We start from the raw sequence: 25,967 nt of genomic DNA on the forward strand, positions 1-25,967 counted from the left end.
TGAGAGTTTGCTGTCTGAGTAGCCTGAATGGCATGGTAGAGGAGTAACGGGAACTCGAAGGACAAGCTGAGTTAGGATAAATACAAGTGAGGATCGGGAAAGTGTTCACCCTAGAGAGAATATCAAACCAAAGTCATAGAGCTGAAAAAGAGTTTAGTGAGTCTGTACCAGAGACGAATGTCTTCCAGCAGAAACTGGCAAACCACATCACTGGACAGTCTGGCCCCCGCCTGCTTTGTACATACAGCTCGACTGGAACAAGTCACTCTCCTTTGTTTACCCTTATTTATGGCTGTTTTCATGTCCCAGAGGCAGATTCAAGTAGGTACAGCAGAGACTGTAGGCCCCACGAAGCCTAAAATGTTTATTATCAGACCCTATACAGATAAAGTTTACCAATACCTGTCTTAAAGGATTTGGGAAAAGGCAAACTTAAGTTTAGAGAAGTATGAGGTCTCACACAGATTTGGAAAGAGCATGGCTTCAGAAAGTAGATCACATACGGCTCTGCCTACTACTTTTGCCCTGTAGCATGGGGAAAGTTTCTTAATGTCTCTAAACTTTGATTTCTACACGGGTAAATATTTAATTATAATGAATTTTTTATTGGTTGTTTTGAGATTAGAGTGAGGTAGCACATGTACAGTCCCTTGTAGTATGCAATAAATGTAGGTTCCCTTTTCCTTTAATTAATGAAGAAAGTGGAAGTATGAAATGCAAAATGCATATTTCATTTTAGGAAATCAGCATTGTACTCTGGATATAAGTTTGGAACAAGACAGACGTATGTTTTAAGCCCAAGTCTATCATCTCTTACTTCTGTGGCTTTGGGGAAGTGCTTAACCTCTCTTAATTTTAGTTTCCTTGTCTAAATGAGAGAGTGATAATTCTCAAGGTTGTGAGGACTGTATTAATATTCCTTATTCAAAACCCCTAGCACAATGGCTAGTACTTACAAGGTGCTAAGGGATAATACCAGATTTTAAAAGCCTCTCAGGTGGGATAAAGTGTTTTGGATTTTATCAGTTGTCAATTGAGAGGTAATACACATTTTTGAGAAGGCATATGATTTGATAAAAATGTTTTTGAAAGAAGAACAGATGAAAAGAAGAACATTTAGAGACAAACAGATCATCTAAGTGGACTTTTGTATGCATCTTGGTATAGGGTGCTGGGAGGGCAGACTTGGGTGGTTGGTAGGGCAATAAAGAGGAAACAGTAATTCTTATAGACATTTGCAAGGGTTAAATCACGGATGTGCTAGATTGGCTCTGGTATGAAGAAAAACAATTGAAAATAGTATAAGATTCCTAGCACAATTCACATTGAACTACATTACCACTGGTTAAATGGAAAGAATAATACATTTAATTTTGTGTGTGTTTTCATGTTAGCAGCTGTTTTGAATTTGTGGTATTTTGCTTTATTGATGTTTGGGAATATGGGGAACTAGAGTGCAGGTGAGATGTTAGAACTGGAATTACTGAGTCACAAGTGAACTGCTGCGACTTTGAGAGGGGATGAGATCTATGGCAGGAAGTTATCTTAGAGAGAGAAAGATAAGATAATATTCTTGAGTTGGTATTTCTCGAAATAAAGCTTTTACAGTGTTTAAGAAATTATTCCTTTTAACTGTTGTGAAAGTAAATTTTTGTGTCTAGGCATATATGTTGATTAGACATGCATACACATACATTCGTCTATACAGTCATTCATTTATTTCAGTCAGTCAAAGGATAACTAATAAACATAAATAAATTGTCTGGTGTTTAGTGTTTGATATCAGTGATGGATGAATTTTTTTTTTTTTTTTTTTTTTTTTTGCGGTATGCGGGCCTCTCACTGTTGTGGCTTCTCCCATTGCGGAGAACAGGCTCCAGACGCACAGGCTCAGCGGCCATGGCTCACGGGCCCAGCCGCTCCACGGCATGTGGAATCTTCCGGGACTGGGGCACGAACCGGTGTCCCCTGCATCGGCAGGCGGACGATGGATGAATTTTTCATTCTGTTACAGAATCAAGAAGATGTTTTATGTGCTATGGAGAAAAGAAATATCATCTTCCTAAAAAATGTAGTTAAGTATTCAAAAACTACCGTCTAGAGATTACAAATAGATTTTTGGCATATAATTCTTAAAGTTTTCTTCAATATTTCAAGGCAGCTCAAATACAGGCATTTCAGTAGAACTTGGAATCAAATAGGTGAAGAAATTGAATTTCTTTTTTCAGGCTAGCTGTTGGCAGTATTCTGCATCTAACTATAGAGCACTAAAGGATTGGTTGTTTTGTACATGTTTCTTCCATCCCCGTAGGTTGCTTTTCAGACGGTATAGCATCGGTGTTTCCCAGGGTTTATTCTGCAGGCTGCCTGCATTAAGATTACCTGGGGTGCTCAGTATAAATTCAGATTTCAAAGGCCCACACCAACCCTACCAAATGAAAATCAGATTGAGTCGTAAGAATCTGTATTTTTAACATGGACTTCAGGTGATCCTGCTGCACACTCAAGTTAGAGAATCACAGAGTAAAGTATTATTTTGATGGACAGTTATTTATAGGATCTCAGTTTAGGGTGGGATAGGATTATTCCGTGATCAAGTGTAGAAAATCTCTTAGACTGTTTGATGGTAGCTTATTTCTCAGTCATGTAATTGCAGTGATTGAAATAAATGCCATCACACTCAGTCCAACCAATCTCTGTGTATAGAAGTTTTGAACAGGAGAGATTTGAACTTTCATGATTTACCCTGCCCTGTGTGTATCAAAAATTTCTTGATGCATGGTTTTAATTAATAATATATCAAATAACATTAAAAAGTTGTATCATGTCCAGTGTAAATTCACATATTATTTTAGCCTTTCTTTTTCTACATATTCCTTCAAAAATGAGCACAAAAATTGTTTCTCATTCACCAGTTAAAATGTTATGATGTTACCTGTAGTCATGTACTGATTTCTATTATGAAACCACTGAAATTCCATTTATTCCTCAACCTAAGTGTGACATCATTTTATAGTAAAGATCATATTTTACCCCCCTTTCATGTATAAACTTTCAAGGGCATCTGGCCAATAACATTCTTATTCTGATTCTTAGATCTCAGATATATTTGCAGATCAGTCTTACCTTTCTAGATTATAAGCCCTTTTAGTCAGTGACTATATTTCAGGGTTGCTCAGACTTGGTACTGTTGACATTTTGGGCCAGATAATTCTTTGTTCTGGGGAGGGGAAGAGTTTTCCTATGCATTGTAGGATATTTAGCAGCATTCTTGGCTTCTACCAACTAGATGCCAGTAGCTCCCTTCTCTCCCCACCCGCTAAGATGTGGCAACCAGAAATGTCTCCAGACATTGAGGGCAAAATCACCCCCAGTTGAGAACCTCTGCATTATTTTATTCCTTTCCCATTTTAGACACATAGTGACACTCAGTAAACACTAAGAAAAATAGTATTTTTGAGCTGAAAAGGATTTCAGGTTGAGTTCAACTCCTCACTTTTTCCCTCCTTTCATTGTGTAGATGAAGTAACAGAAGGTAATTAGCAGTGAACTGACTTTACTAATTTCGGACATCAAAGTTAGCAACAGAATTAGGCCCAGCATCCAAGATCACCATGATTCAAAATCAGGCTTATCTTAACCATCAAGTTGTTATCATTTCAAGGAGAAAACAAATGAAATAGGGAGCTTTATGCTTAACCTTATTTTCTGAACATTTAAAATTACAAAATTTCAGGGGAAGTTATTCACGTTGCAGATGGATTCCTCAGTTTGTAATGGAATTGATCTCAGGTTTCTATATAAACCATTGTTCTTTGACAGGAAAAAATAAAGAACAAAAGATTTAAACTCAGACTGGAGTTTCAGCATCAGCCCTGCTGCCTAATCAATGCTTGCTTTCTAACAAGTTAACAAGTCTTCCGAAGTATTGGCTTATCTGAAAGATAACATTAGCATCTGTCACCCCACCTCACAAAATTGTTTTGAGGGGTAGTTGAAGGCATATTAATGCCAATTATAAGATATCTACACAAGCTAATTCTTATTAATATTTTTTGCACATTAGTTTGTCAACAGGTAATTACTTAACAGTGAGTCAGGACCAAGAATAGAAGAAAATGGACTCAGCATTTGAGCATCTGTATGTGCTGAACTCTCTGTTAGATTCTTTTCCACACTTCCTCATTTTAAATACCACACATAGCCCTACAAGATGAGTGGTATCCCCAGAAGTGGAAACAGAATCCAAAGTGAAGGAGCTTACACTGAGCTGCATGGACAATAAATGGAGATGTTGGAACCCTAACCTGGGTCATTGTGTGCCTGTAACTCATGCCTTGCTGTGTGCCTCTTTAATTATACAATCATTTACGTTTAGGAAAACCTACCTTTGAAGTTTTAGCAGTCATTGTCAGTTGAAATTCTGTCAGAGATGAAAGTAATGTTCAAAGAACCAAAGGGCTAAAGGGTGGGTGGTATCATCTCCATCTTATAGGTAAGAAAACTGAGGTCAAGGAAATTAAATGATGGGGTTACGTGTGGAGCTGGGATTTTCTCTCTGAAGCTTATCATGAGAACCATAACGTCAGCTATAAAATACCACCACTGTATTTTCTCATTGATTGCGTATTTCATTTTTAAATCTGATTTGTATACAAATAAATTTTACACTAAATTATGTAAACAATTGCTACTGGGCTGCACTGCCCCCTCCAGTCAATTTTATTAGTCTTTATATTTTGGCAGTTTTTAATGAGGTTTAGTTGAAAGTAATAATGGCTTATATTTACCTGCCTTCTTAATTTGGGATGGGGAGCATTAAGAACATACATTACTGGGCTTCCCTGGTGGCGCAGTGGTTGAGAGTCCGCCTGCCGATGCAGGGGACACGGGTTCGTGCCCCGGTCCGAGAAGAATCCCGCATGCCGTGGAGCGGCTAGGCCCGTGAGCCATGGCCGCTGAGCCTGCGCGTCCAGAGCCTGTGCTCTGCTACGGGAGAGGCTGCAATAGTGAGAGGCCCGCGTACCGCAAAAAAAAAAAAGAACATACATTACACACATAATCTGTGTTTTTTCTTGGAAGAGGGCAATCTCAATAACAGCATTATTCAATTAGAATATGCTTGACCTGAAAATACTTGCAAATGATGTAACCAATAAGGGTTTAATACCAAAATATATAAACAGCTTATACAACTCAATATAAAAAAAAACCTGATTAAAAAATAGGCAGAAGACCTAAATAGACATTTCTCCAAAGGAGACATACAGATGGCTAACAGGCACATGAAAAGATGCTTAACGTCACTAATTATTAGAGAAATGCAAATCAGAACTACAATGGGATATCACCTCTCACTTCTCAGAATGGCCATCATCAAAAAGTCTACAAATAACAAATGTTGGCGAGGATGTGGAGAAAACAGTTGTATATAGTTGGTGGGAATTAAATTGATGCAGCCACTATGGAAAGCAGTATGGAGGTTCCTTAAAAAACTAAAAGTAGAGCTACCATATGATCCAGCAATCCCACTCCTGGGTATATATCTGGAAAAAATGAAAACTCTAGTTTGAAAAAATACATGCACTCCAGTGTTCACAGCAGCACTATTTATAATACCCAAGACATGGAAACAACCCAAGGGCCAACAGACGATTGGCTTAAGAATATGTGGTATATGTATACAATGGAATATTACTCAGCCATAAAAAGAATGAAACTCTGCCATCTGTAATGACATGGACGGACCTAAAAAGTATTATGCTTAGTGAAATAAGTCAGACGGAGAAAGATAAATACTTTATGTTATCACTTATTTGTGGAATCTGAAAAATAAAACGAATGTGTATAACAGTACTGAAACGGACTCACAGATAATAGAAAACAAACTAGTGGATACCCGTAGGGAGAGGGAAGCAAGGAGGGGCAAGATAAGAATGTGGAATTAAGAGCTACCAACTAGTATATATAAAATAAATAAGCACCAAGGATATATTGTACAGCACAGGGAAATACAGCCATAATAACTGTAGATGAAGTATAATCTATAAAAATATTGTCACTCTGCTGTACGCCTGAAACTAATATAATATTGTAAATCAACTATACTTCAATAAAATATGTGTGTATGTATGTGTGTGTGTATGTGTGTGTATACTTGACAGAGTAAGTCCTAAATTAGAGATAGGCACAAATAAATTATGTAATTGGTCTAAGTTCACATGACTATTCAGAGGCAGAACCTGCATCTTCATATATATATATACATATATATATATACCAAGTTCCTATTTTTGTTACCTCTGTTGTTTGTGTTGCCTCTAATAAAAACCATTGTTGATCACTGTCTGGAACCTTCTGGTCACCTCTCTCCATGCATTTAAGGGAGAAGCTCTAGAGTTGACAAGGGAAGGAGGAGAGATTTTCAATATTATTTGCCACTAATTCACTTTGTCTTTATTCTTGTGTATTGATGGGGAGTGATGAGAAACCAAAATTAATGATTACTAAAGTGATGAGTAAATCAGAACTCACATATAGAGGTAGTTTTCTTATACCCAGCTATCATAAGAATATGTTCTGGAAATAAAAGGAGAGATCATGTGAGTAAATACAGTATACTTTGCATATACTAGGATAAGTATAAGTATATTGTATTTTGTCTACTAACTGAGAATATTTTATTTCTTCTTTCCTGTCCTAATTGCCTTGAATCTGTAAAGTAGTATAGTATTAATTTCCCATATTGATTATTATACCTCTTAAAGTCCAAATTCTCTGTTGTTTGCTTGTTTTCATTACTATTCTCCTTTCCCTCAAAAAGATGCCACTGTAGTGTGTGTCTCATTTTAATTAACGTGTGATTTCAGAATAATCTTTGAAATAACTGGAATTACTCTAGGTTATTACAGAAGCAGAAACTTTTAAAACAAGTAGATAAAATTGCTTTTAGATCATATATTAAGTTAATTTTGCAACTATGATTTATGTTTTTAACATTAAAATACAAAGCATTTCTTTTAAGACTCAGAAAACACTAAAGGAAGAGACGGGCCTTTTTTGAAGAAATATTTGTCCTGGAAATGAACTCAAATGAGGAGTGAGACTTTATTTATATATGTGTGTGTGTATATATATATTATTTTTATAAAACAAGAATATCTTTTAAAGTAAATACTTTAGAGATAAAAATTTACTCTTTTGGCATTTTTCTTTATTTTGTTATAGTATTTTTGTGCAGGTCATAAGTTGGATTATTAAGTAATTATTTTGTATGAGAATGTCATGTTTTTTCTTTTTTGTATGTGTTTATATTCTTTTATAAGAATTGAAAACAGCATATCTATATGGGTTTGTATAAATATATATTTTTTTAAGTAAAAGGCTCATTTATTACCTAGTTTCTCATTTAAAAAAAATTTAGAATTATTTATTCTTTTTCTTGTCAAGGCATTGCTTCAGAGTTTGGAGTTCGAGGTTATCCAACAATTAAGCTGTAAGTTGAGTGTTGTATGTTTATATGTGTATTTTTATTAGTTCACTCTACTTACATTTTATTACATTAATTTCTAGTAGCTTCCTTGGAGGACTGAAGATTTGGGTTCCGCAGTTCTTTCTAGGTGCAGTGTGTGATCCAGGGAGAGGGACTTCATCCGTGCTTTTCTTTGCACTTGAGTTAATGTGTGGTTTATGGCTAATTCACCAAATGTGTTTTGAGTTTACTGTGACAGGTGCTGAGCAGGACAAGGTATACAGTTGTAAATTAGGAAAGCTCTACCCCTGAGGAGCTCAAGGGTATATTCTGTTTAATTTGTGAATCCTGTCTCCTAACAAATTTTACTTTTCTATGATTGAAATAGACTTATTTCATTAGAGATGAAAGAAAAGAGAATCAAATTGATGGATGTTAATTCTCATCTGTAGATGTTGATCACGTCTAAGACAGAGCATATATGGTAGAAGAAATATTGTGATAATTCTAAAGGACTTGTGTTTTATAATCATAATGTTATTGAATTTTCTCATGAGTTTAATCCTGATCTCATCCTTATTTCAATAATGTGGAGAGTTGAGGAATTATTTTGAAACTTATTTTTATTATAAAGTAAGTTATTTTAGTATTTTAAAATCTCAGATTTTAAAATTTGACTAATTTTAATTTTTTTATTTCTTGGATTTTGTGTTGGCCTCCCTTTCTTCCCCCACTGTTTAAAAATGTTTGCCAAGGGAATTCCCTGGCAGTCCAGTGGTTAGGACTCTTTGCTTTCACTGCTGAGGGCACAGGTTCAGTCCCCGGTCAGGGAACGAAGATCCCACAGGCCACACGGCGTGGCCAAAAAAATAAATAATATAAAATAAAAAAACACATGCACACACACAGAATACTTCCAGGGCAGAACCTTTAAAAAAAAAAAGTTTGTAAGCCTCTTTGACTTTCTTGTGTTCAGTAAATTATCTTTTCTATCCTTTCTGTTTAATTATAGATGTTCTACTGTGCTTTCACAATTTTTTTTTTTAAATTTCAGTTAGTTGGACACAATTCATTGGCAGGCTTTTGGAAAATTATCTAATTTTCTAGAAGAGGTATTTTTATGCATTGTTTTATTCTTTAATCTTGGAGCATCTGTCATGTTACTCTGATGTTGTATTGCTTAAAATTGGTTTTAGCTTTACCAAAATACTTTTAATTCCCTGTCCTTTCACATACTTTTTAATAGAGAAGATAGTGAGAATTAAGCTTTGATGAGTTCTTGACTGTGAATGTATATATTTTTCATTTATCAGAAGGCATAGACACAATGCAGTTATCAAATACAGAATAACATATTTTCATGTAATTTTAATAAAATACAGCCTTTTTCTTTGCATTTTGGTTGTTGGTTCCCTGAAGCCAGTTATTGGCTGTTTTTTACATGATTATGCTACTTCTAAAACAACACCACTGCATTTACTATTTTATATGCTGTAATTTGTGTTACAATAGTGATTATCATTAAATGTGAAAACAGTTGAAATAATCTAAACTTTTACCCTATTTTCTTTTTTTAAGATTAAAAGGGGACCTGGCGTATAATTACAGAGGACCACGAACTAAAGATGATATAATTGAGTTTGCTCACAGAGTGTCTGGGTAAGTTCATATTATGAAGGGCCTTTACTATATAATATTAGTATTTGCAAGTTAAATGTATTTGAGTAGACCATATTGAACATACATATTTTTAGGTGTTTAGCCTAAATAAAATTTGTCTATTTATAAAGGAAAGCTAGGGTTGCGTAGCATATGCAAAGGGCTCCTTGAGAGGAATAAAAGGGTCCATGATCTTATGTACTTGTTAGCCTCACATTTAAATTCACTTTGTGCATAGAAGAATATTTTCCCCAATGGATTTTTAATACATTTCAAAACTTGATTACTTCTAACAACTTTGTGAATCTTAATTTTTTTTATTATAATTTTGCCTTTGTACTGCCTGCTTTACATTCATTTATTTTTCTTGTTATCGAATTTCAGTTTTAAGAGAAACCCCACAGTATTACATTCTAAATAAACTTGGGCTTTAATCCCTAGCTTTTAATACCAGAAAATGCTTTTTAGATGCAGCTAAAATACTTTCCCTCATCTTTCACATGCTGCTTTATGCCAACTGTGAGGTATTATTGCACATTTCGTTAGAAGGTAATATAATTAGAACCCAGAGATCTTTTTGAGTTACAGATCTCTGAAGTTTTACTGCTAAGGAATCAGAAATTCTTCTGTGTTTCCTTCTGGTTTGAATGTGGTGATTTTTTTTTTTTACTCTACATCTTGCTGGTGTATAAAGAAAGTTGGTGCATATAATTATTTAATGTGATTATGTGTGACTTCTGGAAGAGGGCTTTTATCAAAATAGGTTAACCTACTTTGACTTTGAAAGTATGGTTGCTTATGAGTTTGACAGGATATATTATATTGATAGCTTTAAATAATTTTAAGATAAATTAACATATTGGAATGGATTTGTTGGGTGGCATGATACTATCTAGCTTAAATTATTTGAGAAAAGGCACAGAATTAGGAATGGTCTTTGTATATTAAAGTTTGCAAAGCTTTAGTAAAGTATAATTTTCACTGTATTTTCTCGTTGATTGCATATTTCATTTTCTTTATTTGTTTTGTGAGTAAATAAATTTTGAGATAACTTTATATTACATGAGGGGGTCGCCAGTAGGAATATTTTATTCCCTTATAGTTTAAATTAGTCTTTATGTTTTGGCAGTTTTTAATGAGTTTTAGTTTAAGCTTAAGATGGCCTTCTGATGTAAGTGGGAGTGACTCTACTGCAAAGGAAATTTCAAGAGTCAGTTCTGGAGTTGCATCACTTACTAGTTAATTACTAAAGTATTAAAATAGAGGCTAGAATATAGTGATGCAATGCATTTAAAGAATTGTGTGTTTCGAAAATGTTTGCCTTTGCAGAATACATTTTGTTCTTTTTTGCAAATGTGATGGAGTAAAAATCTAATAATATAGATCACACTAAAAAAAGACTGCCTCTTAGCTTTTAATAGTATTTCATAAGTGATATGTTTTATAATAATCTTTGGTATAATTCATTTCTCAGCCTATTTGGCTTTGAAAATGACTGTATAATAAAACTTTTTGTAGTTTTGTTTTCTCTTCATGAGATTCTTATATGCTATTATGACTACCATTTTCCATTTTATTTTTCCTGAGAAGAATAACATACTTAGGAAACATTTTAGATTTTAACCTTTATAGTGTGTTTTGAAACTAGCATTTAAATGGTCAGAGTAAGACATAAATATTCTAAACATAATATTATAAACTCCTGGGATAGTATTTCACAGTGTGTTTGTGTGAATGATCTTTCGAAAGGGAGAAAAAAAATAATTGTCATGTGGATTGTTTTGTTTTTAGCTGAGGATTCTAAATGGATTATAGTTCCATCTTTGCCTATCAAAACATTGGTTAAGATGATACTCTCTAAAGGGATGTATTTAAAGCTTATTTTTTAAACTGGTAGATACTGTATTTTTATTATATGGGTATAATAGTGGTCATGGGCCATAGTTTATTAGATTTATGTAGATTGAGTGATATACTTAAAATGCAATTCATACAATATTAAAGCTTTGTAACTTTAGATAGGATGACATATAAATAGGAGTAAATTATATACTACCCTTAGTTCAAGTGCAAGTTTTTTTGTTTTGTTTTATTGTCAAACAGGGCTCTAATTCGGCCACTTCCAAGTCAGCAAATGTTTGAACATGTGCAGAAGAGGCATCGTGTATTTTTTGTTTATATAGGTGGAGAGTCACCTCTGAAGGTATCAAATGATTTTATTCTTTAATCCACAAGCACAGATATATTGTAATTTAATTTTCTGTATAACGAGGGCTTCACCAAAAACTCAGGACTTATTTCACTCTTATTAGAAATACTTTAGTTGAATCTAAGTATTTTTATAATAAAAACACTTCGTCATATACCCTCTATAGTATTTGCCTTCATGAAACAGAATTGAGTAAAAAGTGGGTGGGTGTTGCCTGTGTTAGTATATTTCTTCTGTTGACCTGGTTATTTAGCTTTTGTATTGCTTTTTAGCATTTTGAGTCTTTGAAACTGCAACATGCAGTTTGAGTGTAAACTTTTTAAAAGCAAAAGCTCATTGTCTTAAGATTTTTGTATGTATGTATGTTTGTGTTTGCATGTCAGACACACACATCTCTTCCTATAATCATCATCAAATTAAATTAATAAATATGAATTGAGCTTGTTATATTTAATGAACTTTATTTGAAGGCATATAAAAGTACTTAGTTACAATGGTCTTTTGCCTTAGAAACAGTTTATTTCATTTCCTTATATTTAATCTTTTCACATGAAAAGACTTAAGGTAGCTAATTGTGATGATACTACTTAGCAGTGATACTACTTGCTCTGAATGTTTAATGAGGAATGAATTTTGATCTTGATTAATATTTAAAAGTCACCTTTTTTCTGTTTGTATCTTCACAGGAGAAATACATCGATGCTGCTTCAGAATTAATTGTATATACATACTTTTTTTCTGCCTCAGAAGAAGTTGTCCCTGAGGTAATATTTAAAGTTGGATTTTAAGTAGTGTATTAATTACTATATATATTCAACAACTGTTTGTTGTCCTTTAATTGTGTGCCATGCACAGTTTTAAGTCCTGGATTATTGATGGCAAGCAAAATCATCAGGACCCTGATAGGATGGAGTTTACGTTCTCATGGGTGGGGGAAGTGGACTGAGTTTTAGTATTGTAGATAAGAGCCTTCCCTTGGGTCCTCAGACTGAGATAGTGGTCCTCGGTAAACAAAGCTATAAACAGGATATCATAACTGCTTTAAAAAATAATAAAGGAGCAGTGTGATAGTAAGGACATTTAGAGGTGGGATGGCTACTCTTGTTTGATTGATCAAGAAATGTCTGTCTGAGGCGAAAATACATCTGAACCAGGACTTAACGGGATGTGAAGGAGCCACGCACAGATCTGTGGCCATAGTAAACCAGAAACAAGGAACAGACATTACAGATGGCCAAGATGAGAACCTGCCTGGCATAGTGGAGTAACAGAGCCGTAGCCAGTGTGGCTGAACTGCAGTGAGAAAGGAGATGGGAGGTAGGCAGAGGCCAGTGGAGGCCTTCTAGGTCAGGGCCACGCGTGTGAGGATTTGGTCTCAAGTTCATTTTAAGGACATTACTCTGTGCTAAGTGCAGACACAATTGGATCAGGATGAGACTAGATCAGGAAGCTCAGTTGAACTCTTGAAGTAATCTAGGATTTAGGCTTGAAAGTTATTAAGAGAATTAGGAAGAAGTGAAAGAATTGTATTTGGAGATAGAATTTTTTGAGCTTGTTCTAGAGGAAAAGAGGTGCATCGAGGATGACTCTTAGGTTTTTGCCCTGAACAACTGGTTAGATGGTGGTGTTATTTATGAGCTGGGGAATACCGGGGAAGGAACAAGTTGGAGTATGGGAGGAGAGATGGTGTTTTGAAGGTTTATTTTACTTTAAGTTGACGTATTAGGCATCCAAGTACAAGCATCAGATAAGGGTTTGGAGATAAGTCATGGCTGCATAGATGAAATAAACTTCTTAGACATGGGATGCAAATCTGGGGGGAGATAAGAGGGTCCAGGTCCTAACAGCAAAGGACAATGAGAAGAGATTGCCAGTAAAGTAGGAAAACAAGGTGAATGGGAAGCCAAGATAAAAAGTGTTTAAGAAAGGAGTGGCCAGTTGTGCAAGATGCTGTGAAGCAACCAAGGTGAGGAGAGGAAAGAACCATGGTGTTTGTCCCCATAGAGGTTGTTGGTTTTAAGAGAAACAGTTTCAGAGGAGTAATGGGAACAAGTGACTCACTGGTGTGATTTCAGAGACTGGCTCACTCAGGGATACCCTTGAAAGGGAGAGATGCTGAATGCTGTGAAATACTCCCAGGGTGAATAGAGGCATGCTGGATGGTAGAGCCTCACCTGAGAGCTTTACCACTGCCCTTACAGTAGTTATTTTCATGGTGCTGTGATGTAACCAGATCATTCTAGATCACCTGTGACATACCTTCCTCCCTTTTTAACCTTTCCAGGATAGCTGTCCTTATTTTAATTTTATTATTACTTTTACTTTATTAGTTATCAACTGATTTATCTGTTGTTATGCTCAGTATTACCACACTCATGTAGTAATTCTGTGTGGCTTACCTAAATTATATCTTTTCTGCTCTGATACTGATTTCTCTACTGTAATTTTATTATTACATAATAATATAATAATATTACAATAATAATTATTACAATTTTATTGTTACATTTTATTATTAAAATTATTAATAATTTTATTATTTTGAAATAAGTACAACACAGGTATAAGAAGCAGGTACCCACTGAATGGATTCCTTATTATTAATGCCCATTGTAAGTTCCCATTCATAAAGCAGTTTATCGTTTAAGCCTGCTCTCACCTCTCAACGTGTGTTAGCAGATCTCACTCTCCTAACTCCCCAGTGAGGTGGGTGCTCTGAGACCTGGATTCACGGGAAGCCCACTCCCCGGGTTTCACAGCCTGGGAGTGCTGGGGAGAACCTACCTGTGCTGATTGCTACCTTAGCCCCTGCTCTTCCACCGTTTCAGAGTGCCTCCTGGCCTTCACTTCCTGTGATATCTTTGAGTCTGTTAACAACTCTAATAATATTTCGTGGTTTCACAAGGGCAGACAGGGCACTGTGCCAGGGGGTGTATAAAGAGGTATCAAGCCCAGTCCTTGGATGAGCTAGGGATTGACTGTGTTCTTTTTAACTGTTGGTAACTTTTTTGTGGTTGTCGTCATTGTGGTTCCCACCACCTCTCCCCCACCCCCGCCCGGTAACTTTCAATGCTTTTGAACTCATGGCTATCAACTGAAATTTTTTTTCTGATTTTCACAGTATGTGACCCTGAAAGAGATGCCCGCTGTGCTTGTTTTCAAAGATGAAACTTACTTTGTTTATGATGGTAAGCTCCAAAGTTTTAACTCATGTAAACACTTTATAATTACAATGTTGTATCTATTATAGGGCTTAGGTGTTGATGAAAGATTTAGTAAATGCAGCTACTGCTTACATTTCCCGTTAGTTGAATGACTGCTAGGTTTTTCTTACCCTTCAACTTTAGTTTTTCCACTCAGTGTTCTTTCATCCTGAGTTTGGCTATAGTAAATTTCTCTTTTTGTCAGATCATTTGCCTTTTTTAGAAATGAGCCCTAGGCAATTTCTATACATTACTTTAAAATATTCAAAGTTAATTTTAAAAAGGTCTAACATTTGAGACACACAAAGATGTGAAAGAAATAAACCATCTTCAATAGTGGTGAAGCCCTGGGGTATTTTTCTGTAGCCTTTTCTCTCCCTCCCTGACAGAAGTAACCACCCACCTGCTATTCAGCATTTCTTTGTTGAAGCAAATACTTGGTCTATTTTTTAAATATTTTTATTATATCAAACACATTATAGTAAAGAGAATGCTAAAATAGTAAGACTCTACATACATACCTGTCACCCAGGTGAGACAGTTACTAAGATCTTACCACATTTGCTTCAACAATGTTTTTTCTTTGTGGAAGCACTGTAGCAAATCCCAGTGGCATTTCATCGCTATGTGCTTCATTATGCGTCCCTGACTACACGTTTATTATGCATTTCTTTAAAAATGTGGGCTTTTGGGAGTTTCTTTTTTTAAGATAACCACATGCTATTGTAACACTTAACAAAATTAACAGTAATTGCTTGGTATTATCAAATACTTACTACCAGAGTTTGCAAACTGGGCTTTGAGGTAGCTTCGGGCAGTGCAGCAGACTCACAGGGGCATGCGGAGATAGTTCGGATCTCAGGAAGCGTTGAAACTCGACATCTGTTGGACAGTACACAGCCACTGAAAAGCAAAAGCGAATGCAAAATCTCACCTACTAGCGATGTTAGTAACATCGTAAATTACATACAGTTAATGAAATGAATTCAGTTTCTCATTCTTACTAGCTACTTTTCATATACTCAGTGGCCTTGTGTGGCTTTTGTTGGAGAGCACAGATAGGGACCATTTTATTCATATCAGAAATATTCTAGAGAGTTATTTTTACTGAACCGAACTTGGGTCCACTCTCCTGTGTGCGGTAAAGCCAATCTGCTGACGCCGGGCTGTGGTGAAGGAAAGGGCAGATTCAGTGCAGGGCGCCAAGCAGGGAGTCCAGGGCAGCTAGTGCTCAAAGGCCAGGTGAGGGAGGGGAGTCACAGGGTGTGTGATCAGCACGGTCCTCTGATTGATGGTGAGGTAATAGCAAGGGCCATGTCAGTTAACATCATCAATCCTTAGGCTGCAGTAGGCCTGCGGGATAAGTGCTCCTGGTCATCAAAACAACTCAGGAAAGTTCGTCAGCAGAGAGTATGGGGGAAGGGTCGCCCAGGACTGCCCCTTAGGGGTTCTGCTCAGTCACATTATTTTATGACGGAGAAGAAACTAGAAGTGTTTGAGAGCTGTAAGCTTTGAGTTGCTTAAATGACTCAGATGAATAGAAGAATATCTAATAAAAGGAATATTTTGATTGTCCTGTTTTAGTCAAAGGAGCATTTTAATTGTTTTGACAGTAACATGAAGACAAAGCAGTCCTAAAATCTTACATCTTCACTATCTTTAGATAAATGTGAGGACTGTGTTTTATTTCTTAATGTAGTATAATAACCACCATTTACCTGCTACGTTTTGTACAGCAGTTACTATCTATTTGCTTAACTCGATATTTTCATTTTATTCTCACCTTAATCTGGTAGTAAGGCAGATAGATAAATATCCTGAGATTACAGAGAGGGTAACTAAGAATGTTAGATAAAGGAGAGAGAGATGTAGTTAAATTGCAGGTTCATTCCTTTGCTCGTTCATTGGATATTTGTTGAATGGCTGCATGAGACATTGGGCTTATAAAGGAAATTAAGAGGAACTTCCATATGTGAAAATGTGTTAAGGAAAATTCATATTCCATCCATTTATTCTTTATCTACACTCCTTGTATGATAAGCACTTAGTATATTCAATATATTGTCTTATTTGATCATTATAATAGTCTTTTGAGATCAGCAGTCTTACTGTTTTATAAACAAACAGGATTAAAGAGATTGTTTTTATTTTTTTCCAAGTTAAAATAGTACATGGTATAATCAAGATTCAGCCTTCAAATCTCTTGTTCTAGTTGCATTATGAGTTTATTAACTCAGAGAGCCACTTCGCTTTTTTTGGAAAAAGCCCTGATTTTCTTTATTAAAGAATACATTTAAGTCTAAATAATGGCTAAGAAGTGCCCTTCCCCATCCATGTTTCAGATGTGGCCTCTGATGCATAAGAAAGAGAGGGGTAATGTGTTCGGTATCTACAGTTGTTTTGAAGGCCAACGTTTTCTAACTCAGTAGTCAGTACTTAGAACCTGCCTGAAGTCTTCAGATAAAAGGTTACTTTGAATGCGTATCCTACTATTACATAGTTAATAATTTCAGGAACAGTGGGATGGGGCTTAGGAGGACAGTTTATTTCCTAATGAGTTTTACATTTATCACTTTTGTGAATAATCTTTAGAAAATTTTTTTTTCTTTTTATTTTAACATCTTTATTGGAGTATAATTGCTTTACAATGGTGTGTTAGCTTCAGCTTCACAACAAAATGAATCAGTTATACATATACATATGTTCCCATATCTCTTCCCGCTTGCGTCTCCCTCCCTCCCACCCTCCCTATCCCACCCCTCCAGGCGGTCACAAAGCACCTAGCTGATCTCCCTGTGCTATGCGGCTGCTTCCCACTAGCTATCTACCTTACGTTTGGTAGTGTATATATGTCCATGCCTCTCTCTCACTTTGTCACAGTTTACCCTTCTCCCTCCCCATAGCCTCAAGTCCATTCTCTAGTAAGTCTGTGTCTTTATTCCTGTTTCACCCCTAGGTTTTTCATGACATTTTTTTTTCTTAAATTCCATATATATGTGTTAGCATACGGTATTTGTCTCTGTCTTTCTGACTTACTTCACTCTGTATGACAGACTCTAGGTCTATCCACCTCATTACAAATAGCTCAATTTCGTTTCTTTTTTTGGCTGAGTAATATTCCATTGTATATATGTGCCACATCTTCTTTATCCATTCATCCGATGATGGACACTTAGGTTGCTTCCATCTCCTGGCTCTTGTAAATAGAGCTGCAGTGAACATTTTGGTACATGACTCTTTTTGAATTATGGTTTTCTCAGGGTATATGCCCAGTAGTGGGATTGCTGGGTCATATGGTAGTTCTATTTGTAGTTTTTTAAGGAACCTCCATGTTGTTCTCCACAGTGGCTGTATCAATTTACATTCCCACCAACAGTGTAAGAGTGTTCCCTTTTCTCCACACCCTCTCCAGCATTTATTGTTTCTAGATTTTTTGATGATGGCCATGCTGACTGGTGTGAGATGATATCTCATTGTAGTTTTGATTTGCATTTCTCTAATGATTAGTGATGTTGAGCATTCTTTCATGTGTTTGTTGGCAGTCTGTATATCTTCTTTGGAGAAATGTCTATTTAGGTCTTCTGCCCATTTTTGGATTTGGTTGTTTGTTTTTTTGTTATTAAGCTGCATGAGCTGCTTATAAATTTTGGAGATTAATCCTTTGTCAGTTGCTTCATTTGCAAATATTTTCTCCCATTCTGAGGGTTGTCTTTTGTCTTGTTTATGGTTTCCTTTGCTGTGCAAAAGCTTTGAAGTTTCATTAGGTCCCATTTGTTTATTTTTGTTTTTATTTCCATTTCTCTAGGAGGTGGGTCAAAAAGGACCTTGCTGTGATTTATGTCATAGAGTGTCCTGCCTATGTTTTCCTCTAAGAGTTTGATAGTGTCTGGCCTTACATTTAGGTCTTTAATCCATTTTGAGCTTATTTTTGTGTATGGTGTTAGGGAGTGATCTAATCTCATACTTTTACATGTAGCTGTCCAGTTTTCCCAGCACCACTTATTGAAGAGGCTGTCCTTTCTCCACTGTACATTCCTGCATCCTTTATCAAAGATAAGGCGACCATATGTGCGTGGGTTTATCTCTGGGCTTTCTATCCTGTTCCATTGATCTATATTTCTGTTTTTGTGCCAGTACCATACTGTCTTAATTACTGTAGCTTTGTAGTATAATCTGAAGCCAGGAAGCCTGATTCCTCCAGCTCCGTTTTTCGTTCTCAAGATTGCTTTGGCTATTCGGGGTCTTTTGTGTTTCCATGCAAATTGTGGGATTTTTTTGTTCTAGTTCTGTGAAAAATGCCAGTGGTAGTTTGATAGGGATTGCATTGAATCTGTAGATTGCTTTGGGTAGTAGAGTCATTTTCACAGTGTTGATTCTTCCAATCCAAGAACATGGTATATCTCTCCATCTATTTGTATCATCTTTAATTTCTTTCATCAGTGTCTTATAATTTTCTGCATACAGGTCTTTTGTCTCCTTAGGTAGGTTTATTCCTAGATATTTTATTCTTTTTGTTGCAGTGGTAAATGGGAGTGTTTTCTTGATTTCACTTTCAGATTTTTCATCCTTAGTGTATAGGAATGCCAGAGATTTCTGTGCATTAATTTTGTATCCTGCTACTTTACCAAATTCATTGATTAGCTCTAGTAGTTTTCTGGTAGCATCTTTAGGATTCTCTATGTATAGTATCATGTCATCTGCAAAGAGTGACAGCTTTACTTCTTCTTTTCCGATTTGGATTTCTTTTATTTCCTTTTCTTCTCTGATTGCTGTGGCTAAAACTTCCAAAACTATGTTGAATAAGAGTGGTGAGAGGGCTTCCCTGGTGGCGCAGTGGTTGAGAGTCCGCCTGCCGATGCAGGGGACACGGGTTCGTGCCCCGGTCCGGGAGGGTCCCACGTGCCGCGGAGCGGCTGGGCCCGTGGGCCATGGCCGCTGGGCCTGCGCGTCCGGAGCCTGTGCTCCGCAACGGGAGAGGCCACGACAGTGAGAGGCCCATGTACCACAAAAAAAAAAAAAAAAAAAAAAAAAAAAAAGAGTGGTGAGAGTGGGCAACCTTGTCTTGTTCCTGATCTTAGTGGAAACACTTTCAGTTTTTCACCACTGAGGACAATGTTGGCTGTGGGTTTGTCATATACGGCCTTTATTATGTTGAGGAAAGTTCCCTGTATGCCTACTTTCTGCAGGGTTTTTATCATAAACGGGTGTTGAATTTTGTCAAAAGCTTTCTCTGCATCTATTGAGATGATCATATGGTTTTTCTCCTTCAATTTGTTAATATGGTGTATCACATTGATTGATTTGCATATATTGAAGAATCCTTGCATTTCTGGGATAAACCCCACTTGATCATGGTGTATGATCCTTTTAATGTGCTGTTGGATTCTGTTTGCTAGTATTTTGTTGAGGATTTTTGCATCTATGTTCATCAGTGATATTGGCCTGTAGTTTTCTTTCTTTGTGACATCCTTGCCTAGTTTTGGTATCAGGGTGATGGTGGCCTCGTAGAATGAGTTGGGGAGTGTTTCTCCCTCTGCTATATTTTGGAAGAGTTTGAGAAGGATAGGTGATAGCTCTTCTCTAAATGTTTGATAGAATTCGCCTGTGAAGCCATCTGGTCCTGGGCTTTTGCTTGTTGGAAGATTTTTAATCACAGTTTCAATTTCAGTGCTTGTGATTGGTCTGTTCGTATTTTCTATTTCTTCCTGATTCAGTCTTGGCAGGTTGTGCCTTTCTAAGAATTTGTGCATTTCTTCCAGGTTGTCCATTTTATTGGCATAGAGTTACTTGTAGTAATCTCTCATGATCTTTTGTATTTCTGCAGTGTCAGTTGTTACTTCTCCTTTTTCATTTCTAATTCTATTGATTTCAGTCTTCTCCCTTTTTTTCTTGATGAGTCTGGCTAATGGTTTATCAATTTTGTTTATCCTTTCAAAGAACCAGCTTTTAGTTTTATTGATCATTGCTATCGTTTCCTTCATTTCTTTTTCATTTATTTCTGATCTGATTTTTATGATTTCTTTCCTTCTGCTAACTTTGGGGTTTTTTTGTTCTTCTTTCTCTAATTGTTTTAGGTGCAAGGTTAGGTTGTTTATTCGAGATGTTTCCTGTTTCTTAAGGTGGGCTTGTATTGCTATAAACTTCCCTCTTAGAACTGCTTTTGCTGCATCCCATAGATTTTGAGTCGTCGTGTCTCCATTGTCATTTGTTTCTAGGTATTTTTTATTTCCTCTTTGATTTCTTCAGTGATCACTTCGTTATTAAGTAGTGTATTGTTTAGCCTCCATGTGTTTGTATTTTTTACAGATCTTTTCCTGTAATTGATATCTAGTCTCATAGCGTTGTGGTCGGAAAAGATACTTGATACAATTTCAATTTTCTTAAATATACCAAGGCTTGATTTGTGACCCAAGATATGATCTATCCTGGAGAATGTTCCATGAGCACTTGAGAAAAATGTGTATTCTGTTGTTTTTGGATGGAATGTCCTATAAATATCAATGAAGTCCATCTTGTTTAATGTATCATTTAAAGCTTGTGTTTCCTTATTTATTTTCATTTTGGATGATCTGTCCATTGGTGATAGTGGGGTGTTAAAGTCCCCTAATATGAATGTGTTACTGTTGATTTCCCCTTTTATGGCTGTTAGTATTTGCCTTATGTATTGAGGTGCTCCTATGTTGGGTACATAAATATTTACAATTGTTATATCTTCTTCTTGGATCGATCCCTTGATCATTATGTAGTGTCATTCTTTGTCTCTTCTAATAGTCTTTATTTTAAAGTCTATTTTGTCTGATATGAGAATTGCTGCTCCAGCTTTCTTTTGGTTTCCATTTGCATGAAATACCTTTTTCCATCCCCTTACTTTCAGTCTGTATGTGTCTCTAGGTCTGAAGTGGGTCTCTTGTAGACAGCAAATATATGCGTCTTGTTTTTGTATCCATTCAGCCAATCTGTGTCTTCTGGTGGGAGCATTTAGTCCATTTACATTTAAGGTAATTATCGATATGTATGTTCCCATTCCCATTTTCTTAATTGTTTTGGGTTCGTTATTGTAGGTCTTTTCCTTCTTTTGTGTTTCTTGCCTAGAGAAGTTCCTTTACCAGTTGTTGAAGAGCTGGTTTGGTGGTGCTGAACTCTCTCAGCTTTTGCTTGTCTGTAAAGGTTTTAATTTCTCCGTCAAATCTGAATGAGATCCTTGCTGGGTAGAGTAATCTTGGTTGCAGGTTTTTCTCCTTCAACACTTTCAATATGTCCTGCCAGTCCCTTCTGGCTTGCAGAGTTTCTGCTGAAAGATCAGCTGTTAATCTTATGGGGATTCCCTTGTGTGTTATTTGTTGTTTTTCCCTTGCTGCTTTTAATATGCTTTCTTTGTATTTAATTTTTGACAGTTTGATTAATATGTGTCTTGGCGTATTTCTCCTTGGATTTATCCTGTATGGGACTCTCTGTGCTTCCCGGACTTAACTATTTCCTTTCCCATATTAGGGAAGTTTTCGACTATAATCTCTTCAAATATTTTCTCAGTCCCTTTTTTTTTCTCTTCTTCTTCTGGAACCCCTATAATTCGAATGTTGGTGCGTTTAATGTTGTCCCAGAGGTCTCTGAGACTGTCCTCAGTTCTTTTCATTCTTTTTTCTTTATTCTGCTCTGCATTAGTTATTTCCACTATTTTATCTTCCAGGTCACTTATTCGTTGTTCTGCCTCAGTTATTCTGCTATTGATCCCATCTAGAGTAATTTTCATTTCATTTATTGTGTTGTTCATCATTGTTTCATCTTTAGTTCTTCTAGGTCCTTGTTAACTGTTTCTTGCATTTTGTCTATTCTATTTCCAAGATTTTGGATCATCTTTACTATCATTGTTCTGAATTCTTTTTCAGGTAGACTGCCTATTTCCTCTTCATTTTTTTGGTCTGGTGGGTTTTTATCTTGCTCCTTCATCTGCTGTGTGTTTTTCTGTCTTTTCATTTTGCTTATCTTACTGTGTTTGGGGTCTCCTTTTTGCAGGCTGAAGGTTCGTAGTTCCTGTTGTTTTTAGTGTCTGTCCCCAGTGGCTAAGGTTGGTTCAGTGGGTTGTGTAGGCTTCCTGGTGGAGGGTACTAGTGCCTGTGTTCTGGTGGATGAGGCTGGATCTTGTCTTTCTGGTGGGCAGGTCCACGTCTGGTGGTGTGTTTTGGGGTGTCTGTAGACTTATTATGATTTTGGGCAGCCTCTCTGCTAATGGGTGGGGTTGTGTTCCTGTCTTGCTAGTTGTTTGGCGTAGGATGTCCAGCACTGTAGCTTGCTGGTCGTTGCGTGAAGCTGGGTGCTGGCATTAAGATGGAGATCTCTGGGAGATTTTCGCGTTTGATATTATATGCAGCTGGGCGGCCTCTTGTGTACTAGTGTCCTGAAGTTGGCTCTCCCACCTCAGAGGCACAGCACTAACTCCTGGCTGCAACACCAAGAGCCTTTCATCCACACGGCTCCTTAATTTGGGATGATTTGTTGTCCATTCATGTATTCCACAGATGCAGGGTACATCAAGTTGATTGTGGAGCTTTAATTCTGTGCTTTTGAGGCTGCTGGGAGAGATTTCCCTTTCTCGTCTTTGTTCTCACAGCTCCCAGGGGCTCAGCTTTGGATTTGGCCCCGCCTGTGCATGTAGGTCGCCGGAGGGTGTCTGTTCTTTGCTCAGACTGGATGGGGTTAAAGGAGCCGCTGATTCGGAGGCTCTGGCTCACTCAGGCCGGGGGTGGGGGGGGGGCGTAGGGAGGGTCACGGAGTGCGGGGCGGGCCTGCGGCGACAGAGGCCGGCATGACATTGCCAGCCTGAGGCCCGCCGTGCGTGCTCCCGGGGAAGTTGTTCCTGGATCCCGGGACCCTGGCAGTGGCCGGCTGCACAGGCTCCCCGGAAGGGGGGTGTGGATAGTGACCTGTGTTCGCACACAGGCTTCTTGGTGGCGGCAGCAGCGGCCTTAGCGTCTCATGTCTGTCTCTGGGGACCGCACTTTTTAGCCACGGCTCGCGCCCGTCTCTGGAGCTCCTTTAAGCAGCGTTCTTAATCCCCTCTCCTCGCGCTCCAGGAAATAAAGAGGGAAAAAAAAGTCTCTTGCCTCTTCGGCAAGTCCAGACTTTTCCCCCCCGGACTCCCTCCCGGCTAGCCGCCACGCACTAACGCCCTGCAGGCTGTGTTCACGTCGCCAACCAGAAGCCCGAGCCTCTTCTCCCAGCCCCGCCCGCCCCGGCGGGTGAGCAGACAGGCCTCTCGGCTGGTGAGTGCCGGTCGGCCCTGATCCTCTGGGCTGGAATCTCTCTGCTTTGCCCTCCGCACCCCTGTTGCTGTGCTCTCCTCCGTGGCTCCGAAGCTCCCCCACTCCGCCACCCGCAGTCTCCGCCCGCGAAGGGGCTTCCTAGTGTGTGGACACTTTTCCTCCTTCACAGCTCCCTCCCGCTGGTGCAGGACCCGTCCCTATCCTTTTGTCTCTGTTTATTTTTTACTTTTGCCCTAACCAGGTACGTGGGGGGTTTCTTGCCTTTTGGGAGGTCTGAGGTCTTCTGCCAGCGTTCAGTAGGTGTTCTGTAGGAGTTGTTCCACCTGTAGATGTATTTCTGGTGTATTCTTGGGGAGGAAGGTGATCTCCCAGTCTTTTATTATTAAGTATGATGTTAGCTGTAGGATCTTTAGAAAATTTGCTTTTGACCTGGAGTGGAGATTATGGCCCAATAATCAACTTCTAGTTTTATGTTTGTTTTCCTAATTCATAAATCCAAATCCATAAATGCTTTCAGATTTGCATTATATTACTTATTTTATAGGTTTGATAACTTGAAAATGTTTTGTTTAGCAATGCAAGTGACAGAAAAAGCACATCTTTCAAGAAATCAGTAAAATCCAGTCTTCATCCATATTGGTAGGCTTTTACATCAACTTCTTTTTCATGCAGTTGTAATAATTTTTCAGAATTACTTCAGAATTATATTTCTAATCAGGACATAATTCTCTTGGATATTGTAAATGTTTCCTGTCTGCTTATCAGAGGAAGTATTTGACGTTGAAAAGGGCTGAAATAGTATGTGTGACTTTATATGTGAGTTTGTTTTACATGTGAAAGAGGGTTGTAAACTGAGGTCAAAATGTCATAAAATAGAGAAGAACAAAGAAATTGTAATAAAAATTGCCCATAATGCCATCATCCAAGACTAACCATCAACTCAGAAAAGCTATTTAATAGGAGTATATGTATGCCTTCATTTTATCATTCTATCAGTTTTTTTCATACTTTATTTTTTACAGAGTTACAGTCATGTTGTAATATTGTTTTGTTACCTGCTTTACCACTTAATTACTATAATTTTTTAAAATCTATAAATGGTCTTTCTCAACATGTACCATAATGATTTAAATTATTTCCTGTTTAGGATGTTTCAGTATTTCCTTTATTTTTATCTATCTTTGCTATTTTCAATGGTGCTATAATGATGAATTGTTTTGTGCATTAATCCTTTTTTTACATTTGACTGCTGCAAATAGCTTTCTAAAAATGAAATTTATGAATTTAAGATTATGATCCTATGTCAGGCATTTTATACATGCTGCTAGATTAAACATAAACATTTTAACATCATATTTACACTATAATTTATCAACTTTGTTTTGTTTTTTTAAGAGTACGAAGATGGTGATCTATCATCTTGGATCAACAGGGAGAGGTTTCAGAATTATCTTACAATGGATGGCTTCCTCTTGTATGAACTTGGAGATACCGGTAACAAGCATATATACAACTCTCCATCACACTACAAAACTTTTCCTTAACTGATTACTTCAATCTGTAGAAAATGAATTTTTTAAGTTCTATTTCATAATATCATTCCTTCTTTCAGACCTGAATGCCACTTCAACTTTATGAGACTATAGATTAATATTAACCAAAAAACATACCTTTGCATGTGGAATAAAGATTAGCTAGAAAGGGTTTACTAATAGAAGTGATAGTGACAGGGAAAACAGAGCCTGGAGAATAAGGAAATGAGAAAAAATAACCAACCAGAAAGCTGTCCGCTGGACGCTGATTTTGTAATAGGAGTTGGAATACAAATTAGCACAACCTTTGAAAGCCTGCTTTTACCTGTGAAGAAAATATGGGCATCAGATTGGCATGGTTTCTTGAAGTTATGTAATTGAAAATGATAAGCAAAGCAAATATAAATATAGATGCAAAACAGAAAGCTGTAAGGAACAACAGCTGTAAGGACTGGTTTAAAATAGATGTGAACTACAAAAACTGTAAGAAGCTAACCATGTAAATTTTAGGAGGAAGTGTTCTGTAAATTTATAATGAATTACAAATAAGAAATAAGTCATGGTTATTATTGCCACATTTGCTTCCATTCACAACTTTATGATAGTTGGATGAACGTATAGTTTTAGATTAAA

At 37.0% G+C, this 25,967-nt stretch overlaps 1 protein-coding gene across 2 annotated transcripts in view; it reads left to right on the plus strand.

Moving 5' to 3' along the window:
- Positions 1–25,967, plus strand: part of TMX3 (thioredoxin related transmembrane protein 3) — a 50,161-nt gene that overhangs the window by 9,493 nt on the left and 14,701 nt on the right. Inside the window, exons 5-10 of one of the 2 annotated variants that reach the window (XM_065889685.1) lie at positions 7,450–7,495; positions 9,050–9,130; positions 11,234–11,333; positions 12,026–12,103; positions 14,461–14,527; positions 25,198–25,296. In XM_065889685.1, coding sequence (XP_065745757.1) covers positions 7,450–7,495; positions 9,050–9,130; positions 11,234–11,333; positions 12,026–12,103; positions 14,461–14,527; positions 25,198–25,296 — 471 coding nt within the window. The remainder of the gene's footprint in view (positions 1–7,449; positions 7,496–9,049; positions 9,131–11,233; positions 11,334–12,025; positions 12,104–14,460; positions 14,528–25,197; positions 25,297–25,967) is intronic. The other variant, XM_065889686.1, reaches the window with a different exon arrangement.

Source organism: Phocoena phocoena, chromosome 13 (genome assembly GCF_963924675.1).
Source record: "Phocoena phocoena chromosome 13, mPhoPho1.1, whole genome shotgun sequence".
NCBI classification, from domain to species: domain Eukaryota; kingdom Metazoa; phylum Chordata; class Mammalia; order Artiodactyla; family Phocoenidae; genus Phocoena; species Phocoena phocoena.